Source organism: Cornus florida, unplaced genomic scaffold, assembly GCF_030987335.1.
Source record: "Cornus florida cultivar Cherokee Brave unplaced genomic scaffold, ASM3098733v1 CherokeeBrave_3.0.0_Hap2_Chr11, whole genome shotgun sequence".
NCBI lineage: Eukaryota > Viridiplantae > Streptophyta > Magnoliopsida > Cornales > Cornaceae > Cornus > Cornus florida.
Genome location: NW_026775581.1, coordinates 70,529,341 through 70,551,853, shown reverse-complemented (window position 1 = coordinate 70,551,853; position 22,513 = coordinate 70,529,341). Strand labels below are relative to the sequence as shown.

Genomic DNA, 22,513 nt, shown 5'->3' with positions numbered 1-22,513 from the left:
GATCGTCAAAGTCTTAGCTTGAGTAGTATGTCTTCCACCTTTTCATAAGAAAGGTTGAGGTATTAAGTTCCAGTAGATAAACGTCATCGAGTAAAAAAAGGACTAAACCAGTGCACGAACCTTTCGTCATTGCGAACCTCTACCTGATTATTGTGGATCTTCACATGGAGAGACTATTTTGAACTTGGGACCTACAGGATATAATCAAACCATTCGTCATTGCGATCCTCTACATGATTATTGTGGACCTTCACATGGAGAGACTATGTTGAACTTGGGACCTACAGGATATAATCAAACCACCTTATCATTCCCTTCACCTTAATATATATATATATATATATATATATATATATATATATATATATATATTACATTTCTTTTCTTCTATCAAAATCATTTTTTTTTTTTTTTTTTTTTTTTAAATGTCATTTTGACCATATATACTTAAAAATAATCTTTAGAGAGTAATCCTATATATAATATTTCAACAAACTCCATTGTCTATATATATATTTGAATTTGCTGCGATTTTCAAAAAAGAAACAAAATGTATAGTATTATATGGGTTGAATTATGTGGCCATAATCAAACCAACGTGGCCAAAATTGATTGTGAATCAATATTGAATATTAACGAAAGGATTAGACTCGGGTTATATCTTCTAATCCGCTTAAATTGCAGCCTTATCTTAAGTACCCCACTCATCCGAGTTATGGTTGTTTTCGACCAAAATACCTTATCTTTGAAAATAAGGGGATGCGTCCAACAAAAACTTTATTCAACATTCATAAAATTCAGTCTAACTACTCCATATAGTTCTGGATTAAGCTTTTGACAGTGTAATTACTCCAGATAGTTCAACATCACGTGTTCAATATCAAACAATGTAACTGCTCAGATTAAACTGTAAACTAAACATGAAACTTTGAAAAAATGGAAGTGAATCAGCAAAAAGACCAACAAGTGACTTCATAAATAAAATTTGGTTCTTATACAAACCATAGATACAAAAGAACTGAACACCTATATTGATTATTGAACACCTATCTCTACATATTATTGCACTAAGAATTAGACTAACAAAATTACATTTTCCCTATCACAACATACACATGCATCTGCCCTTAGTCGGTCTTGATCAGTCTTTATAAACCAGCTGCTCTTCCTAATCTCTCTCTCTCTTAAAATCTTCACTCCCATGTACCTGTACAAGTCCAAATCATGAGATTAAACCATTTGTGCTTATTACTCTCTCTCCTAAATTCACAGAGGCAGAACAGAAAAATAAGAACCTAGACAATCTTTTATAAGATATATCTATACATTGTATTAAGATCTTATCTGCCCATCATCATGACAGTGGATTGTGGAATATTAGTGCCTGGCAAATTGCTAAATCTCGAGCCATCAATGACACGGAGCCCATGGACGCCGAGTACCTCTTGTACTCAGGGCTCACCACCTTGCCCACTAGGCACCCACCGTGGTAGTGCCAAATTGTGATCACAGTGTCTTTGCAAAACTGCTCAAATGAGACTGTGCCATGAGTGTGCTTTGGTATAAGGTTAACATTAGCCATCACACTCATGTTGAGCAGCTTGTCCACAGATTGTCTATCAAACAGTGTGAAGTTTGTGAAGTGTTTGGAGCTCACAAGCTTCTCCATGATACGAATACCTTCAACACATCACTGTAGATCACGCGTGGGGTTGTCAGTGGTGTTGAATTGTTGATCAGCCTGAGCTGACCTGTTGAAATGGGGTTGACAATCTTTTCTAGAATGAAGCCTCCCATGAATGCTTCACGGGGAAGGTCTCTCTTGTTTTTTCTGTAGGCTTGAATGGCTTCCTGTGTTGTGTGTCTTGGAGGTATAGTAGAGAGCTGCCCAATCTGGTTCATTACACACAACATGCAGTTACTTGTGTGTGTACATAGCTCAATAAGTATTCTATCAATTACACATAATTTGCAGTTACACACACAGATAGTTTTATATAGTCCGTCAATTTTTGTGTCAAATTGATTTTTAGATATGCATGTAGACTTGCTTTCAAGAGATTAAACAGAGATGATAGGGGGAATGGGGAGAAAATTTATATCAATTGCCATGTGCAACCATTCTAGTTGTGTTCCTTAGAAGTCATTCTTCTCTGAGGCTTTCAAACACATATTTTTGGTAAAATTGCAAGATTAGAGACAGTAGCCTCATAAGTACTCAACCAATGCATTTCTTTCAAATCCATGGACATCCCTTAATGGTAACAAGAACTACTATCAAAGGACATACCCATCTTGGTAATCCCTACGGTTTGTATCCATGTCTGCTCCACAGATCGATTGGCGGGAATAAAAACAGTGTTCAAGGGGTTATCAGACTCATTATCAAGCACCACTGAAATGTTCATCTTCTTGAGGTCGGCCTTGGGTCCAATGCCACTGAGTAGCAGCAGCTGAGGGCTTCCAATTGCTCCACACGACACTAATATCTCACTGCTCGGCCTCTTTGCAAGAAATTATCGATGTTTTTTACCATTTTCATCCATGAAGATCACTCCAGCGCCCATTGGTTTCTTCCCTGTAGACACATTACTGCCTGTTAACAAGTACGTACACATTGTATAGTTAGTTGCCAATCTTTCTGGTTTATTTATGACTTTTGGGACTAGAATCCTATATTGGGTCAAGTAACTGACAAACCTGTTACATTGAATATGATCTTTTGTTATGTAGCATGAATCAAAACATGAAAGTTCTCAGAATTTGCGGAAGCAAGTACTCTGCATCTGTGTGACAGTGACCAAACTTGTCAAAAATGGTTCCACCAACATTGGCTCCAGTTATGTGATCATAGGTGAATCCATTGAAGGGTAAGACCCCAACTTCCAAAAGACTGTCCCTCACCGCTCTCTGCAATGGCCCAGCTTTGGCCGGTAAACAATTTGCTTCTCAATCCATGGGTACGACTCATTCACCAATTTAGCATCCCAACCTGCAATTCTGACATAAAGTATTTAGTCACAGAATTCTATTAGGAGGTGTTTGGTTGTTGAGAAAATGAAGGAAAAGGAAAACAAAAATACGCATTCTTGTGTTTCTTCTTGTTGATTTGGTTAGAGAATTAAGTGAAGCACTTGCTAACCTCAAATAAAGTTGTTGTATTAGCCTCCATTGAATGAGTGAGATTCAAAATGGAAGTTCTTTTCGTTTTCCTACAATATAACCAATTAGAGGGTGTGGTTACTAATGTTCACAATTTAATTTAAGGTAGATGAGATTATCTTAAATACACCTGGTAATTGAGGAGTCATAAGTTGGAATATGACATAGTAGATGTTCAATTATTAACTTAACGCGTTCATTAATACACTTTATTATTATTTGAGATTCACAAGTCCAAGCCAGTGAGAGAACAATATTTTTATAGCTTCATATTATTTCTAGATTTTATAAAAGTTGAAGATCTCTCTTTACCACTCCAAATAAAAATTGCAAGCATACTGGAAATGGAATCACAGAGAAAAGTTGGGATCCTAAAACACTGGAGTGAGTGAGTTAATTGGAAGAGGAGATGGGACATTTCTAATTTCTAACAAGAACTTTCAAGCCCTTTGTTTTAACAACACTACTTTCAACAAGATATTTTAAAGTTTTAACCTTAAATTTAGCCATAACAGCACTCCTTCCAAAATGATACCCAGAGCACTTTTAACTTAAAGAATTTTGATGGTTCAATTAGAAAAAGTAAAATGTTTTTATTATGTTTACCAATCGCTAATATTCTATCATCAATTTTAGAGGAGGGTAATCTTCAAAAAGAATAAGACAAAAACCAACCAGAAGAAAAAAGAAATTATGGCTCAGTGTGATGCCGAAGAAAATACCTCAAAATGGACAATGTAATTATCCTCAAGTACCAAAAATTTTCTCATGTCTTCAACAAAAACGGGTTGGAGCTTTTAACATCACCATGGAATGACGATCCGATGCACGCATCTTTGGCCTGTTACCCCCTGTAGTACAAAGCAATCTAATCTTTCAAATAAAAACCATAACTTCGTGACAACTAGCTCTGTCAACAATAATGTTATGCATCATGTGGAAATTATCTGAAACTCCAAGATGTAAAGACATTTAGACAATTCCTTAACAAGATGCAAAATTCACTTGTTATTCTTATAAAATTCGTGACAGCAGTTTAATGTTCAAAAAAATTAGCCCAACAGGCTGTTGAAAAGTGATTCATATTACTGAACAAAGTGTCAGATTTATTTCATACTATTTTTATTTTGTTTCTATTTTGCTAGATGAACAGATAGATAAATAGAAATAAATATTTGTGTAGGAGGACGTCATGAACAAAATATTTAAAAGGCTAAACATATGATATGAAAATGAAGAGTTCATTAATTAATTGTACTTGTTCAAGTTCATTAGGCAACACAAGCACTCCATAAATGTAAAATTGTGGACCATTATTCTGCAATGGAGAAAATTCATTTTGGTTAAGTCGAAAATTGTGGACCTAATGAAGCATTTTGGTTATGAAAGATTAAAATGAGAGGCATGAGAGAAGAGTGTGTGAAGAACATGAGCTTACCTGACACAAGAATATAGAATAGTAAGGGGTTCAGTCTAGCTGTCATTTATTACAACGCGGGGAATATGGGCAATCTTGGGCCAGTAGTCACCTGAGCACTGTTTTTCAGGAAGTGGACATCCGCTGATACTTAAATATTGAAGCGTGGCAGGCAGGCCTTCCTTTAGTAAGGATCGAAGCTTAGGGCAATTCCAGATATGTAGACGTTGAAGAGAGGTGAAATTTTGGAGGCCACCGCCCTTGCCCTTGCCCTTGGATGATGATGATGATATGGATTTCAGATTCGGGCAGTCTCCGATAAGTAGAGATTGAAGAGAGGTGAGATTTTGGAGGCCCTTTAATGATATGGATTTCAGATTCGGCATATCGATGATGCGTAAAAAGGTTAGAGTTGTAGGAAATAGACAGTAGTCATCATTGTCATGATCAGGAGGAAAGGAGACCAGCTCTGGATATCCACCGGCAATGTAGAATTGTTGAAGAGAGGTGAGTTTGTGCATACTCCACTCTGACAAGGGCTTCAGTTTGCCGCAACGCTCAATGGTAAGATGAATAAGGTTGGGAGGCAAATTCCCGTTCCCATTGCCTTGATTAAAAGACTCCCCAAGACATGGACAATTATATATCCTAATGTTTTCAAGTGATGAGAGGCTTTGAATCTGATCAATTGGCAACCGCCTCAGATTATTGCAGCCGATGATCCAAAGCCATCTCAAGTTGGGGGTGGACAAGCAGCAGCCTCTTTCCGGAAAGGCCTCGAGACTTGGACATTCATATATTTCAAGGGATTCAAGGTTTTGAAGAATCTGGTTGGCGGTAGGCAAGGATCTCAGGTTCACGCAATTAAAGACTACAAGTGATCTGAGGTTGGGTAAGCCTCTTTCTAGGAACGACAAGGACTCCACACCATCGCAATTAGATATATACAGATTACGGAGACTAGCAAAATTGTTATTATTTACGCAACCCCCAACTAACATTCCAACTTTTGGCCATTTCTTGATCCTTAATGTTTCAAGTGATGACATAATCTAAGCATGTGCGGGACACCTGCCTTCGGAAAGCACACAAAATTCTCACAATCTCTTATATACAATTCCTGAAGATTAATGCAAGGCAACCCTTCATCATGTAATTCTTCTCCAAAGGAAACAAGTTGGGGGCACGACGCAACTCTCAGTCTCTGTAAACGGACAAGATTATTTTTCTGTGCAACCTCGCCGCCATTTTGCCACAAAGCCATCAGCTGGTTGCATTTTTCGAACACTAGACTTTCAAGTGCTACCAAAGACTGCACCAATGCTTCCTCCAGCTGAGACAGCCCTCTAATATCCACAACTTCCAAGCTAGTTAGTGAGGTCACGCCAACTATACTTTTTAGCACCACCTCCTCACACTCTTCCAAGTACAATTTTTGAAGAGAGGGAAGCCTTAAAGGGGAAACCGTAATCAAATTGGGACAACCACGCAAACTGAGCTCGCGGAGGCAAGGGAATTGACTTCGAGATTCTTCAACACCAATGGAAATAGAAAAAGACCATTCTTTCCATGCTGGCATGTCCTCAAATTTTAGCATCTCCAGTGAGGGAAAAGGAAGTCCATCCCCCAAATGTTGTACTTCATGCATACCTTCAATGTATAACTCTCTGAGCTTGGGTAGTTGCTGGAGTGGTGGTAAAGATCTACATTTCCTACAGCCTATAAGACTCAAGTTCACCATTTCAGAAAAGGATGGGATGCCTATCCAACTTGGGAATTCCCTGCCCCAAAGAACTCAACTTTGAGCCTTTTCAAGTTTACATGAGGTTGCAGCGTGTCAAGCGCATCCAGTTCAAGGTCTTCATCTCGAGAATCATTGAACTCACTAGACCATGCCAACTCTACTTCATTAAGGCACTCCTTGTTCCTTAAATTTGTCTCATTTGCATCTCGAACATCTATTATGTTTTGCAACTCTTCAATAGAAATACTCCCCCGTAAAAGACTCAGATTCCCCAACTCATTGAGTCTTGCCCCATTATTTTTGCTGCCCACAACAAACTTTGGTAGTGTTTGCAAATTCTCTAGCCTACCAATACCTGAGGACATCTCTCGTAAATTTCACGTACCAACAATGTCAATATGGCGTAGATTAATTAAATTCTCAGTGTTTGGAGAAAACATACAAAGATTTTTGCAATCACGCAATAACAATGTTTGTAAATTGTAGAGGGTACTGACTGATTTAGGTAACGATCGAATTGAAGTCTTAGATAAATTAAGATACTTGAGATGCTTCATATGGCCAATCAAGTCTGATAACCCAGTTATGAAATAACCAGACAACGATAGCACCCTTAAGCATTGCAAATTTGACAATAAATCAAACAAAACCTTTTTTGCTAAGTAACAATCTGTCGAAGCATATGTCTGAACGGGTAATGCTAATAGAGTTCGCAGATGCTGAACTTTGCAAAGAGGCCTGAACTTTTGAAAGACTTCAAATTCTTGACGAACAAATGACAAGTGTCGAGCTCGTTCAAATTGTTCATTACCCTCTAACTTATCCAACCGAACAGATATTTTTCCAGGAACATGTATAGCTAAATCATGTAAAAGGTCATGCATCACAAACAATGATTTACTACCACCAGATTGTTGAAAAATGACCTTGAAAATAGATCATCAAAACACTTATTGCCAAAATCCTCCATTCGATCCTTTTCTTTTGATTGCTGCAAAAGGCCAACCCCCATCCACAACAGAACTAGCTCAGCTTTGTTAAATACATAGTCTTTTGGAAATGTTGCACAGTAGGCAAAGCATTGGTTCAAATGAGATGGGAGATGATGATAGCTCAATTGAAGGACCGGAAGAATACCACTTTGTTGGGGTAAATTCCATATCTTGCTATTCAATATGTCTACCCACTCACTTTGGCGTTTAGTCCGCAAGAGGCCTGCAAGTGTTTTTACAGCCAAGGGCAAGCCTTTACATTTATTCACTATTTTTGCACCAATTCCTTTTAGACTTGGATCTGCATCAAAGTTTCCTTTCCCGAGTGCATGATGGGCAAATAAAGATTGGCATTCATCTTCCGACAGGCCTTTTAGATGGCAAGCCAACCGAGACAGAGTCATGGTTGATGAACCGGTTTCATTGCGGGTTGTGACAATAATTTTGCTCCCAGGTGCCCCGACCTCAAGAGGAAGTCTGAGGAGCTTCCAGTCATCATACTTGTCGTTCCAAACATCATCCAAAACAAGAAGAAACTTCTTCCCCGACAAGTTCTCCTTCAGTTTCTGTTGAAGCATATTCAGAGACATGGAATCGTGAGTTCCTGAAGTGACTTCCTGAAGAATTGCCTTTGTCACTCTATGAACATATGCATGAGAGAATCATCAGAAACACAAACCCATGCCTTGACATCAAAACGACCCTCTACACGTTCATGATTATAGGCGAGCTGCGCGAGAGTTGTCTTACCAATGCCTCCCATGCCCACAATGGGAATGACACACAAATTTTCAGCACTAACTTCATCCCTCAACAACTCCGCAACGATAGCCTCTTGATCTTGTACTCTGCCATAAACTTCAGATTTGTAGACCAAAGAAGTCGTTTCCCGTCCTTCTCTTATTGTCCTGAGCTCAACAATCCCTTCAGCATTGTCTCTCAAATTGAGGAAATTCTTTCGTTTTTCAATATCTTCTAATCTTTTAGTGATATCCTCTACCTTAGACATCATGTTGTGATCAAACTTGAAGCATGTACAACAAGTTGGGACGAGTAGTTTTCGTACCTTACTAGTAGTACTGCTGCTAGCTTCAGATTCTGGCATGATGAGCTGGCGTCGCAAAGTATCAGTAGCAAAGTCGTCCAGCAAATCATCCAAATCGAGAGCCAAGTCGTTGAGATCCTCCATCCACAATTTGACTAATTCATTTGTCATCTGTTTCTCCTCAGCGTCAGCGAGCACAGCACGAATATATGGGCAGCATTTCCTCCAGCTTCTTCAACTCACCATGGATTCCCTTTCGACGGGCATAGTTTGACACCGCATGAGAGACCAACTTTTCAAGCGACATCTCAAACATCGGCCCAAGAAAGATCCCCGCAACCTCCATGGATCGGTTTGTGAAACGAAAGCAATATGATGAAACCAAAATAGGTTTTGCTTGCACCTAATCCCATTCAAACCAAGCTAAGAGCATGAGCTTCAAAATCCTTTGGACATACTTTACCAAAGGGTAGAGTTATTGAAAAGTACTAGTGTTGGTGTCGGCCATAAATACCACAAAATTAGGAGAAAATCATCCAAAGCACATGGAAAAAAGTATTTGATCGAAAATCAGACAAGCAAAGCATCAATTGATCATTTACCGACAATCAATATAGATTTATATATATTTTTTTTAATCTCAATCTCTACGTTAGTAGAAATTGAAAATTTAGATTGTTCAAGTCACACCACAAGAATTATGTTATTTGGTGGCAGTTTTTAAAAAACTGTCATAGTTTCCATTCCCGGCAGTTTTAAAAAACTGCAGACAGTTCTGATCAGTTAAATTGGTTATTGCTTAAAATTGAGAAGAATTGCAAAAGAAAAATGGAAAAACACAACATGTGCATTGTGTAATAGAAATGAAAAATTCTGTATATAATTTAAATTCTATCACATTGTTCTTATAAATACAAAATTAATGCTAGCTTTATTACCTTCACTTTCATCCCTTATATTAAAATCCATAATTACATGATTTTGTACGTTTTGCTTTTTCTGAATCACAATCTTAGTTTAAATGAGTTTATTAATTAGGTGACAATCTAATGACTGCATTATTTAATTTATTATTAACATCGTTTTTTTACAGTTAAAAAAAAGAGAGAGATGATGTGGCTTTAATATTTCTCTCAAAGCTATGTTTGGAAGCACCCGGTTCCAATTGGAATTGAACGATGTTTAATTTGAAATCTAGCTTTAACTTTATTCGCAATGGTGATTGGAACTCAACATAAGAATAAGAGTGGTGTTGTAGTGAACGATTCTAAAAAAAAACTAACGCTTAAGAATAAGAGGTTTTTTTTTTTTTTTTTTTTTTTTTGAAAAAATATCCTCTCCTCTCACTGTTTTCTCTCTTTTATTATTATTATTTTTTATTTTTTTTTCGCATGAAATCGAACTGAAATAAAATAATTATCTGATGAAAAATGTCAATCAAATAACTAATTCATGGAAGAAGTTGAAAAAAAATAAGGAAGAATGAAAGTGTATGAAATACATACAAAAGTGTAGAATTAGAGTTTTATTTCTCACTTTTAAAAATAAAAGGTCCATGTTCAAGTTCCATATGAACAAAAGTGAGCGTTAATGTAAGTGTGGTTTTTGTCGATGAATCAAAAAAAAAAAAAAATTATATATATAAGAAAAGAAATTGAAGAAAATAGATGAGAAGCAAAACTCTAATTCTTACCTTAATTTACACTGTCGTGAAATTCAAAGGCACACATAGTATACGAGGACGCTCACGTCTTGCGGATCTCATCAAGAATTCTGTGAGCCGTTTTTATCTAGAATTGATTATGAAAAATGGGTTTGTGAGAAATGTTGCTTCTGATGAAAACAGATAAAATTTGTGAGTGTATATGAAAAGAGAGAGAGAGGAATAGGATTTTTTTTTTTTTTTTTTTTTTTTTTTGTGAAGGTTGAAAAGAGAGTGTATATGAGTTTTTCAAGTATATGATTTGCCTAAGAAAATAGCAAAAGTTGATGGAAATTTTAAAGTGTTGCGTATAGTCACATAATTTACGTAAAAGCAGCAGTTACCAACACCAATGGATGCCTCAAAGAAAAGAATAAAGTAAAGTGGCGGGAAATTGGAATATTTGGAAACAGGGGAAAGCATATCATGGCGGTGGAAAAAGAACAACATATCACGAGACGCAAGGCATCAATCTTTTTTAACAACAAATATGGAATCAAGCATCTCATCGTTGGCCGGTCTCTTTAACCCATAAGAATTTTGCTATTGAAATAATTAAATAACAAAATTAAAATATAAAAATAAAATAAAAATTTTAAGTTTTAAATCATGTTGACTAAACAATTATATAACAACCTTATAAAATAATTGGGTTTTACCCAGATTGGATACATTATGTTCATTCTTCACTATATAGTAGTCAGCTCAAATCAAATTTAATATGGATTGTTCACTCTTGAGCTGAAAATGAAATTGAAATGGGATTTTTCTGTACAAACTCGGTCCAAATTATAAAAAATGTTATATACAAGTGAAAATTCAGGCAAATCAAATTGCATCCCAACTAATCAAATAATTAAAAATGAAACTAGGATAAATAATTTAATTTATCTGAGAGTGCATTTGTACACATTTTTAATTTATCTTGCTCAGAGTTCTGCATTTTCTCTGTGGAGGGCATCGAGTTGTTGTTGCAGTTCCTACTGAGTTTTCTGCATGATGTCTTCCTACTGTCGCAAATCTCCTTGCCAATGATTGTGCCAGACCGTAGATTAACCATAGCTTTAATATAGTTTACTGTTTTTTACCGCGTCAAAGTGAAGGTACAAAAATTCTAATGTAACTTGAAATTCAAATGTTGGTAATCTTTTTAAATTTTTCAATATTTGAGATGGTGATTCGATCCGATTAGTTGAGTTGGGTCGCTGAAATTGAACTAGTTGCCTGCAGTTGATTTGCCATCTTGTTTGTACAGATGTCGTTTTTTCATTGGAAATAAAATTATCAAATTTTTCGTGATCTTTAGCTTTTTCGGATTAATTCATGCCTTGGCACGTGTTTTATGCTGATTTGCCATCTTGTTTGTACATATGTCGTTCTTTAATTGGTCGGGATTTTTTCACTCCACAAACCAATTTTTCAACCTTGTTAAGTACTCTTATAAATATTTAAAAATACTCACCTAGCCTCATAAATATATAGCACAGAGATTTTTATTTCTGATTTATTGAGAGTAGTTTTCATAAGGAGATCATCTTAGATTTTTCTGTTGTGTTTTTCTTTCGGTTGAGACAACCAAGTGTTCCTAGTGTTTTTTTTTCCAATTGAATTTCGACGCTAAAATTCTGGTATCATTTCTTAGTGTATCACACTTTACTTTATTGCCTTGTTTGTTTTATTTTAGTTTTAATTTGAATAGTATTAAAGTAATCAAAAGTCATATAAAAGTGCGAGTTGAATCTATTCACCCTCTCTAGATTATTGTTTTAAATTGAATTTTCACAATCGTTCCGCATACTGCAACTCACACACATAAAGTAAAAGAATTTCAAAATATCATAATAAAAAAAAGGAATTGTACATTAATTGATATTTTAATTATAAATTGGTAATACTTCGATTTTAATTAATATTTAAGGTAATTACTTCCATTTTTATTATTATCAAGCTAATAATATATTAGACAACCAAAAAAAAAAAAATAGAAATGTTATATAAATAAATAAAATTTTAGTGGTGGCAACTATAATTTATAGGAGGTTTTATAAAAAATTTAGTAGGCCTTCATTACTTCATAATTCTAAGTATGATTAATCAACTCTTTTCTAACTTGCACACAATGTGCCACAAACACTTCTTCATCCCCAAGAGGTCTTATGATAACAACCAGAGTTTAAAAATTAGCAAAATTAAATGCCTCAAAATCTTTGAAAGCATCACCACCAAGAGACTCAGAACCTACCCGTTTAACGTCATAATTCTAAGTATGATTAATCAACTCTTCTCTGACTTGCACACAATGTTTGGTTACCACAAACACTTCTTCATGCCCAAGAGGTCTTATGATAACAACCAGAGTTTAAAAATTAGCAAAATTAAATGCCTCAAAATCTTTGAAAGCATGACCACCAAGAGACTCAGAACTGTCTCTCTATATGTAAAAAAAAAAAAAAAAAAAAAAAAACTTAACAATTATTATTTCATTTCATTTATTAACCGTTTAGGTAAATATAGAGATGGCCAAGCGATCCGGGCTCCAAAAGGTCTAGGTAAAGGTTCCTCCATGGATGTAATATATATTTTAATATGTCAACACCATTTTAATATGAAACAATGAAATATAAGACGAAAAAATAAATGAATCAGTTGACAAAGAGCTGAATCACAAAGGCATAAAATATCAACGCCATTACTAAGTGTGCCAAATGACCTGTATTCAAACACCTCAACACTGCAAGCCAAATGAATTTGTAAATAAATAAATAAATAAAAATTTTAAAGAGATAAATGGAGAAGCAGGAATCAGTAACAGTAATGAACTTACTAATTCTGGGCAGAAAGACAACATAGAACGCTCCCAAATCAAACAGTTTATGAATAGGAAACAATTGGAGTAACAATTGGAGTCAATTTATCAATTGGGCATGCCACCATTGGAGTCAAAATACCATTGCACATGAGGTGTGTAGGCTTGCATCAGCTGTTTTTGTTTACCATATACCGCAACGCAGTCAAGGGTCATGAGGCAGATCACTTCTTCCATTGCAGAATCACTTAAAGCTTCGAAGAACCCCACCTTCTCAGCCCTAGCTACTGAATGCTTGCCTTATGGGCCACATTGTAAATTCTTTATATATTAATACAATTGCTTTACCATTCAAAAAAAAAAAAAAAAATATCCAAGACTAATCTGATGCAGTTCTTTTTAGAGTTCTGAAAAAACTGAATCGAATTAAAACCAGTTCGATCGATCTATCTATCAACATTCCTACATCTCAACCATATGCTTCAACATCTCAAAATTGTAACGTTTTACTGTTATATACTTTTATCTATGAGATATATGCTAAGAGATTATAGATATGTGAAACATATCAATCCAGTAATAAGTAATCCATAGGTTATTTCTCGATAATCACTAATTTTGGTATTAGTGAAACTAAACCATGTGAATATTTCTAAAATAGAGTGAAAGGCAATCAGGCTCACGCGTTATTAGTCAGCATGATCCAACTTAAGAAATGCAAAGAAGCGTTTAAAACTAAGATGCAAATTAGACCACATGATCAATCAAGTCAATATCACATATTGCAACTCATATAAAGCATACAACTCCTAAGATCACAACCAACACATACAACTTCCTAATTCACAAGAAACAAATACAACTCCATAATTCCTCCTTCAAACATCCGTAAAGCGTACACAGTCAGCCTTCCTGGACACGAATAAATCGTAGAACTCCATCACCTCCATGACATGCACGCCATTCTTACAACATCACAGATTTGCAGGAAGTTATTCACCATGGAAACGGATACGCGAAGGTTGATGAAGAGAAAGTCACTCTTGGAACTTGTAGTCTGAGAAGTGCCAGCCCCAATTCCAATCTACACCAAGTAGATAATTCTGTTAGTCAATAGTACTACAATTACAAACTAATAAATGTAACTTAATAGCAATAATAAACTACTAATGATAACAGATGGCGAAAAAAAAAAGCTATAATCTCACATAGTGACAACAATCTTACCTGCTTGATGAGATTATAACTGATAATAATGAATAATCTTACCTTTTTGGAATTGACTTAATAAGAAAAACATAATAACTGGTGAAATTTATATATAAATTTCTTATTATGCCTAGACAACATAAAAGATTCGACAAGGCTTTATCTCATTGCAAAATGGTGTCAACAATGCTATATTCTACCTTCAATTTGGTTCAGATTGGATGGACCATGGAGATATATTATAGTGTATATGTGATTCAGTCCTTGAGCTTTGGTGGTTTTCAAGGGAAAAAGAAACAGGGTTATTCAGGCCAATTATAGACATAACATATAAGAGGGATATAAGGAAGCATTAAAAAACAAGGTTAACTTCATTTGCTCTCCTATAAAACATAAAATTGATAGCATCATTTTCAGTATTCTTCACTAGTCCAAATGGCCGGACTAGTGATCATCCCACCGTGCACTTGCCCGACCCTTTTTCCTTCTCAGACACCAGCAATCGTTTCACTGCCATTGGTTGTAACCACCTCGCCTTAATGACCATCCAGCAAGAAACACGTGTAGGCGGGTGCATATTGTTATGCAACGCCACTGAAAGAAACCAGAGCTGCACCGGAATCAACTACGGCCAGACCACAAACCTTGCATCATTCAACTTCATCAATGCATCTTTCAGCAGCATTAATGATTCAATGACTAGGGTTGATCATCCAAAAGATTGCAATTTTGCATTCATAGTGGAGCAAGAATGGTTCCATAACTTGTCGGATCCACATATCATGCAACAAATGGAAGGCGTTCCTGCTGTGCTAGATTGGAGAACACACTGGAAGTGCGAATCATTTGGCAACGTATCGGCCTCTGCTAATAATAGCTTGCCAGGGATGTTATGCATCGAAAATGATACCTGCAGGTGGCATACAAGAAGTTCAGGTTATGGATGCTATTGTAATGATGGCTACGAAAGAAACTGTTATGAAATAAGGATCGGATAAGAGTTTATGAGAATAAGAGAAAAAATAAATGATAAGAAAATAAAATAGTGCACACACAAACGAGACAAGGATTTACGTGGTTTGGCTATGCCTACATCTACGGGGAGAAGATAGAACGATATTTTACTATCAAAATAAAGAAGGCTAAGTGGCTCACACCCAAAACCCAAATTGCACCCAAACTCTCACACACTTTCCTTTTACTATATTAAGCAAATACACTCAAAATTTTGGATGATCAAGATGAATGAGTTTCATGGCTATTTATACCCAAAAGTCATCAACATCAGCTTGGTGATCACGCATATTTACTTGCTGATCACACATGGATTTAGCTGGCACCAAAAGGCTTCTGGATCACGCACCTTGGAAGGACAAATTGCTGATGTAATGGATGATGTACACCATTTGCTGAGTTGGCAATTTGAGCCACAATATGCAACAAATCACCACCTTGGCGAAAATTCAAATGAGCCACTGTATTTCTGCCAAACAAACTATCTTCTCCACAAAGCCCCTAAGGGCAATTTCAACATTTGAGAATACCAACCAAGTCCAAGCAATGCTTGAACTTGAGAGCCGGAATGGACTATGTCATCATATCCGCCGGATTTTCAGATGTGCCAATTTTCTTCAATGTAATAATTCCTTTGGATATAGCATCCCAAATAAAATGATATTTGATATCAATGTGTTTGGTTCTTTCGTGATACATGTGATTTTTGTTCAAATATATCGCACTCTGACTGTCACAATAAATAACATTTGAGCTCTGCTGCAAACCCAAAACACTAACCAAACCTCTCAACTAAATGGCTTCCTTTACTACTTCAGTGGTCGTCATATATTCTGCTTCTGTAGTTGTAGCACACACGATTTTACTCTTGGGCTTTACCCCAAAAAGCCTCATACCAATTAGAGTGACACACCTACATATAAACACTTCACATTTCCCTTACCCAGGCGATGTGGGATTATGCATTCGTACCTCGCCAGTGTGGTAGCCTGCCAGTGTCTTGTACCCACCCATGGCACACCTACCACAGGGTCATCACAGTAGTAGAGAGAGCAACTGTAGATTGCAGAGTTGCTTTCCAACTAACTGCACAACCTGAGAGATTAAAGACGTATCCTGTCAGAGATCTTCTTCTGTCTATATCATCAGCATAATCGGAGTCCACAAAACCAACAATACTGCCAAAATCATCATTGCTCTTCTGATAAACTAAGCCAATATCTGTAGTACCTTCCAAATATCGAAAAATCCACTTCATGGCTAGCCAATGTTCTTTTCTTGAATTATCCATATATCTGCTAACTACATTGACTGCATGTGAAATATCAGGGCGAGTGCAAACCATTGCATACATCAAGCTACCAACTGCACTAGCATAAGGAACATGTGACATATGCTCCTTCTCCTTTTCAGACTACGGTGATAAAGCTGCAAAAAGACAAAAATGAGCAGCAAGTGGTGTGCTTACATGTTTGGAATTTTCCATGTTGAACCGCTCAAGCACTTTCTCAATATAATTATTCTGTGACAAACTCAACCAGCCAGCTTGGCTATTCCTCTGAATTTCCATGCTCAAAATCTTCTTCGCTGCACCCAAATTCAATATTCAACTAAGATTTTAACTTGTTAATTTCTGACATGTCTTTTGCAGCAATAAGCATGTCATCAACATATAACAACAAGTATACAAAAAAACCATCTGAGAGATTCCGGTAGCAGACACAACTGTCATAGTTATTTCTCAAGTAGCCATATCCAACCATAAAAGTGACAAACCTCTTGTACCACTACCTTGGAGATTACTTCAATCCATACAAGGATTTCTTCAATAAACAAACATGGTCTTCCTTTCCCTGAACAACAAACCCCTCTGGCTGATGCATATAAATTTCTTCTTCAAGCTCACCATGTAGAAAAGCTGTTTTGATATTAAGTTGTTCAAGCTCTAAGTCAAATAGAGCAACGATGGCAAGCAACACGCGGATAGAGGTTTGTTTCACAACTGGTGAGAATGCTTCATTGAAGTCCACACCTTCTTTTTGACTATAACCCTTTGCCACCAAACGTGCTTTGTACCTTACATCTTCAACAGATGGAGTTCCTTCTTTTTTTTTGAAAACCTATTTGCAACCAACAACTTTATGGCCTTTAAAAGGTTTCACTAGCTCCCATGTCTGATTCTTGTGAAGAGATTCAATCTCCTCAGTCATAGCAACAGTCCACTTGGCAGATTCATTTCCTGTAACAGCTTCTTGGTAGGTGGAAGGCTTTTTATCTTCAATATTTTCTGCAATAGACAAAGCATAAGCAACTATATCTGCATAAACATACCTCTGAGGTGGTTTTATCTGCCTTTTCTGTCTTCTTATAGTAATAATGTACTGTTGCTCATCTGTTACTTGATCATCCTGCACCTCTTCAACATTGGGCTGAACTGGAGTGTTGACTTGTTTCTCTGGAGCTTCAAAGTCATGCTCCACCTGCTACTTAACACCCTAAGATTCACCTGTAACAAAAGACTCCTTTCTCAGGTGAAGTAAAGCAAACTCATCAAAAGTAACATCTCTATTGATAATAAACTTAGGTGACTTAGGATCAGGACACCACAACCTATATCCTTTCACCCCGAATGTATAGCCAATAAAAATACATTTCTTGGCTCTAGGCTCAAGTTTTCCTTTATTAAAATTCTTAAATTAGAGTAATCAGCAGGAGTATCAGACCATCCCTCTTCAGGTGTTTTGCACTCAATAGCAGTCGACGGTGACCTATTCACCAGATAGCAAGCTGTGTTGACTGTTTCAGCCCAAAATCCCTCAGACTACCCAGCATTGAAAAGCATATAACGAGTTTTTTCCAAAAAAGTTCGATTCATGCTTTCTGCTACACCATTCTGTTGTGGAGTCTTTCGAACTGTATGGTGTCTGACAATGTTTTCATTTCTGTAGAACTCATCAAACTCTCCTGACCAAAATTCTAAACCGTTATCTATTCTGAGACGCTTGATCTTTTTTTTCGGTCTGCTTTTCAATCATGGCCTTCCACTGCTTAAACTTAAGGAATACTTCATATTTTTGCTTCAAGATATATATCCAGATTTTCCTGGAGAAGTCATCAATGAAAGTCAATATATATCGAGAACCACCAAGAAAGGGAACTTTAGAAGGACCCCCAAAGATCTGAATGAATGTAATCAACAGTGCCTTTGGTCCTGTGAACAACTGTATTGAACTTGAGTCTTTTCTGCTTGCCAAAGACACAATGCTCGCAAAAGTCTAGCTTTCCCATCTAGCAAACCTCGTTTGCTCAATTCTGTCCAACCCCTCTCACTCATATGCCCTAAACGCATATGCCATAAATGGGTAGTTTTTGAATCTTGATTAACTAAAGAAGATACTGAAGTAGCACCTATCACAGTACTACCCTATAAAAATTAGAGGGTTTTTTTCTCTATTTTCCTTTAAGCATAATAAGAGCACCTTTAAAAACTCTCAAAACTCTACATTCAGCTGAAAACTTGTAACCATTAGAGTCAATAGTACCAAGAGAAATCAAATTCTTTTTCAAATTTGGAACATGCCGAATATCAGTTAAAGTTCTAACAATACCATCATGCATCTTAATTTGGATTGTGCCTATACCAACAATCTTACAGGGATTGTCATTCCCCATTAAGACAGTACCACCATCAACAGAACGGTAAGTAGAAAACCAGTCCCTATTGGGACACATATAATAGGAACAACCAGAATCAAGAACCCATTCACTACTAGAGTGACAATCACTGACAGAAACTGAAAGAACATTTTCAACATCCGAGGAACTTTTCTCAACAACCCCAGCAACATCAGAAGAATTACTAGTGATTTATCCTTAGACTCCTTTTTATCCTTTTAATCTTTCTTCTAATTTTTCAATTTTGAACAATTCCACTTAATGTGCTCATTTTTTGTGACAATAATAACATTCAATATCTTTATGAGACCTAGATTTAGATCTCGATTTGCCCCTACTACCAGAACCTTTTTTCTCACTTCTTCCCCTCACAACCAGACTGTCGGCCTGTTCATCTCCATTATTCCCAGATACTTTTTTTCTCAACTCTTGAGAGTTCAATGATGATTTAACATCCTTTATACTAATGATGTCTTTTCCATAGAGTAATATGGTAACAAAATGCTCATAGGAAGGAGACAAAGAACACAACAAAATAAGGGCTTAATCTTCTGCATCAATTTTAATATCAGTATGTTAAACACTAATTGACTCTAGAGGGGGGGTGAATAGAGTCAATGGCCAATTTTCGTGATTTATAGATTTACAAATTATATTCTACCATTCAAACAATTATGCAACATTCAAGATATGAAAGTAAACAATTAATAGCACAATTGTAAAAGAGATAAGGGAAGAGAAATTTCAAACAATGACTCAGCGATTTTAGTGAGGTTCGGAAACTCCTACTCCTCGGCTCAAGATCCCTCTTGAGACTTCCCGGTGCATTATGGCTTCTCCTTACGGGTGGAGAGCAAACCTTTACATGAAGCAAACTCTAGCTTCTCTTCTTTGCTAGAAGAACACCCTTCTTCTAGGCTTCTTTGGGTTACACCAACCCTTACAAGTTTGTAGAAGAAATTGTAGTTGTAATATAAGAATGAATATCTCTCAAGATAGATATACAAATGTAAGCTCATAAGACTAGAGTAATAAATGAATTAGAATTAAGCTCAAGTTGATATAGTTGAGTGAAATGAATGCTTGAGTAAATGCTTTGAATGATATTTTGAATTCTCTCCCGCGCCCTTGCCTTCTTCAATGCTTGTGTTTTTATAGAGTAGAAGGAAGATGAAGTGCATTAATTGCTCCAATATGACTCTTGTGGTAGGTTGAAGAGCATTAAATGTGTATGTGACCGTTAGAGCAATAAATACCCCAACTTCAGATCTGCTTCAGCTTCCATAAAGAATTAGAAGAAGTGAGATTGGATCTCATCTAACATATTAGAGGATTTTTCCTAACCGATTACATCTGCTGAGGGACTTCTTTAGTTAAGGCCTACTATTCGAACACAAGAGACTTCTTAACCGGTTATATCAAAGGCCAAGATAAGTGTCATTCTGTTAAAGCACATCTAACCGTTTATATAGCTTCTTCTAACCGGTTACATCATTGGCCAAGAAAAATCGTATTCTGTTTAAGTATATGTAAACGATTACCTGAGTTCTCCTAACCGGTTAGGAGAAGGTAGATATAATTTTTAGTATGTTGATCCAAACGATTAGAACAATTCTTCCAACCGGTTACAAGGTGCGGATAAGAAGATCAAGCTTTCTGTTTTGTTCATCTAAACGGTTAGATGATACTTCCTAACCGGTTATGAGATGGCTTCGACCATGTTGCTTTCTATTTAGCTCATCTAAACGGTTAGATGAAACTTCCTAACCGATTACAAGATTCCAAGGAGATTTTTGATTTTTCTTTTTAAGTGCAGAATCTTGATAGATGTGTATGAAAATGCATGAGCCAATAGATTTGAGCTTCAAATTAATTCATAGATTACTTTGACAAAAAATCCTAATCACTCACCGATCTATCTACCCATTTATCTTTAAGTCAATCATGATTGCATTATTCTTGGAGTAGATTTGATTTCTCTTGAAATGGTTTCTTTGTCTCGGTTGCTTGGTGTATTTTATTTCCTTTGACCTGCAAGCTCAATACAAACATTAGTCCGAGAACACTTCATAATGTTTTGTAATCATCAAAATTATTAGACAATCTTTCAATGACCTTCAGGGTCAACACAGTATTTTTCAAATCCATAATAATAGAATTGAAATTATCAACATATTCCTTAAGGCTATGTTTGGTGTGAGTGAATAGAATCAAATGAAGATGAAATGAAATGCATTTGTTTCCATTCTCTTATTTGGTGTGTAACATTAAAAGTGGAATGGTCATTCCTAGGGAATGTCCATTCCATCAAAAAGGTAGAATGCCCATTCCACTTCTTGAGAGGTGGAATAACCATTCCATTCCCACTAAAAATTAATAAAGTAATAAAATAATTTAAAGAGATAATTCACGCGCGCGCACACACACACACACTATATATATATATATATGCTGTTTGTTCCCCTTCTCTCTATCTCGTTTATTTTTTTCTCTCTATTATCTCTTTTCCTTTTATTTTTGCAAATTAATTTTTTTAGTTAATTTTTTTTTACTAATAATAAAATGTAATTTAAAGAAATAATATAAATTCATTCTATTCCAACTTTCTTACCAAACATAGGAATGAGAATGAGATTTCATTTTTACATATTCCATGTTTACAACCAAACGGTGAAATGAGAATCATTATTCTCATTCCATTCCATTCTCATTCCATTCTCACCTCCATTCTCATTCCATTCCAATTCATTCCACTACACCAAACATGCCCTAAGAGGCATACCTTCTTTCATACGAAGGGTGTAGAGTCTCTGTTTCAGGTAAAGTCTATTGGTGAGAGATTCCGTCATATACAGACTTTTTAATTTCAACCACAACTTTGTTGCCGTGTTTTCATCAATAATTTCACACAGTACCTCATCGGCTAGATTTAGGAGAATTGCACTGCGTGCCTTTTCAGCGACCTCATCATTGTCTTCATTGGATATAGTTTCTGGCAACTTGTCCTTCCCGAACAACACCTTCTTTAGACCTTGCTGAGTCAGCAGGGCCTACTTCTTAATGCACCAAAGATTGAAGCTAATCTTACCATCAAATTTCTCAATTTCGTATTTGGTCGACATCTAAAAAAACTCCCAAAAAAAAAAAAAAAAAATTCTCGGTGAATAGTACCTTATTTGTGAACAGTAACTGAAAAGTATCTATATACAATATCGTACGTGTGAACAGTATTTGTACACAATACACGAACTGAGCTCTGATACCAGTTTGTTATGAAATGAGGATCGAATAGGAGTTTATGAGAACAGGAGAAAAAATAAATGAAAATAAAATAAAATAGTACACACACAAACGAGATAAGGATTTACGTGATTCGCCTATACCTACGTCCACAAGGAGAAGAAAGAACAATATTTCACTATGCAAATAAAGAGATACAAAGCTAAGTGGCTCACACCCAAAACCCAAATTACACCCAAACTCTCACACACTTTCCTTTTACTATATTGAGCAAACATACTCAAAATTTTGGATGATTCAGATGCATGAGTTTCATGGCTATTTATAGCCAAAAGTCATCAACATCAGCTTGGTGATCACGGATATTTACTTGTTGATCACACATGGATTTAGCTGGCACCAAAAAGCTTCTGGATTATGCACCTTGGAAAGACAAATTGCTGATGTAATGGATGATCTATACTATTTGCTAAGTTGGTAATTTGAGCCATAATATTCAATAGAAAC

At 36.1% G+C, this 22,513-nt stretch overlaps 1 protein-coding gene and 2 pseudogenes across 1 annotated transcript; all 3 read right to left on the bottom strand.

Annotated features, from left to right (window-relative positions):
• Window positions 1-966: 966 nt before the first annotated feature.
• On the bottom strand, window positions 967-2,407 carry LOC132285254 (protein HOTHEAD-like; annotated as a pseudogene).
• Window positions 2,408-2,865: 458 nt separating this feature from the next.
• On the bottom strand, window positions 2,866-10,453 carry LOC132285253 (putative disease resistance RPP13-like protein 1; annotated as a pseudogene).
• LOC132281261 (putative disease resistance RPP13-like protein 1) lies at window positions 5,607-6,320 on the bottom strand. The gene has a single exon (XM_059782979.1). It carries the CDS (start codon window positions 6,318-6,320, stop codon window positions 5,607-5,609), a length of 714 nt encoding a protein of 237 aa, XP_059638962.1.
• Window positions 10,454-22,513: the final 12,060 nt, after the last annotated feature.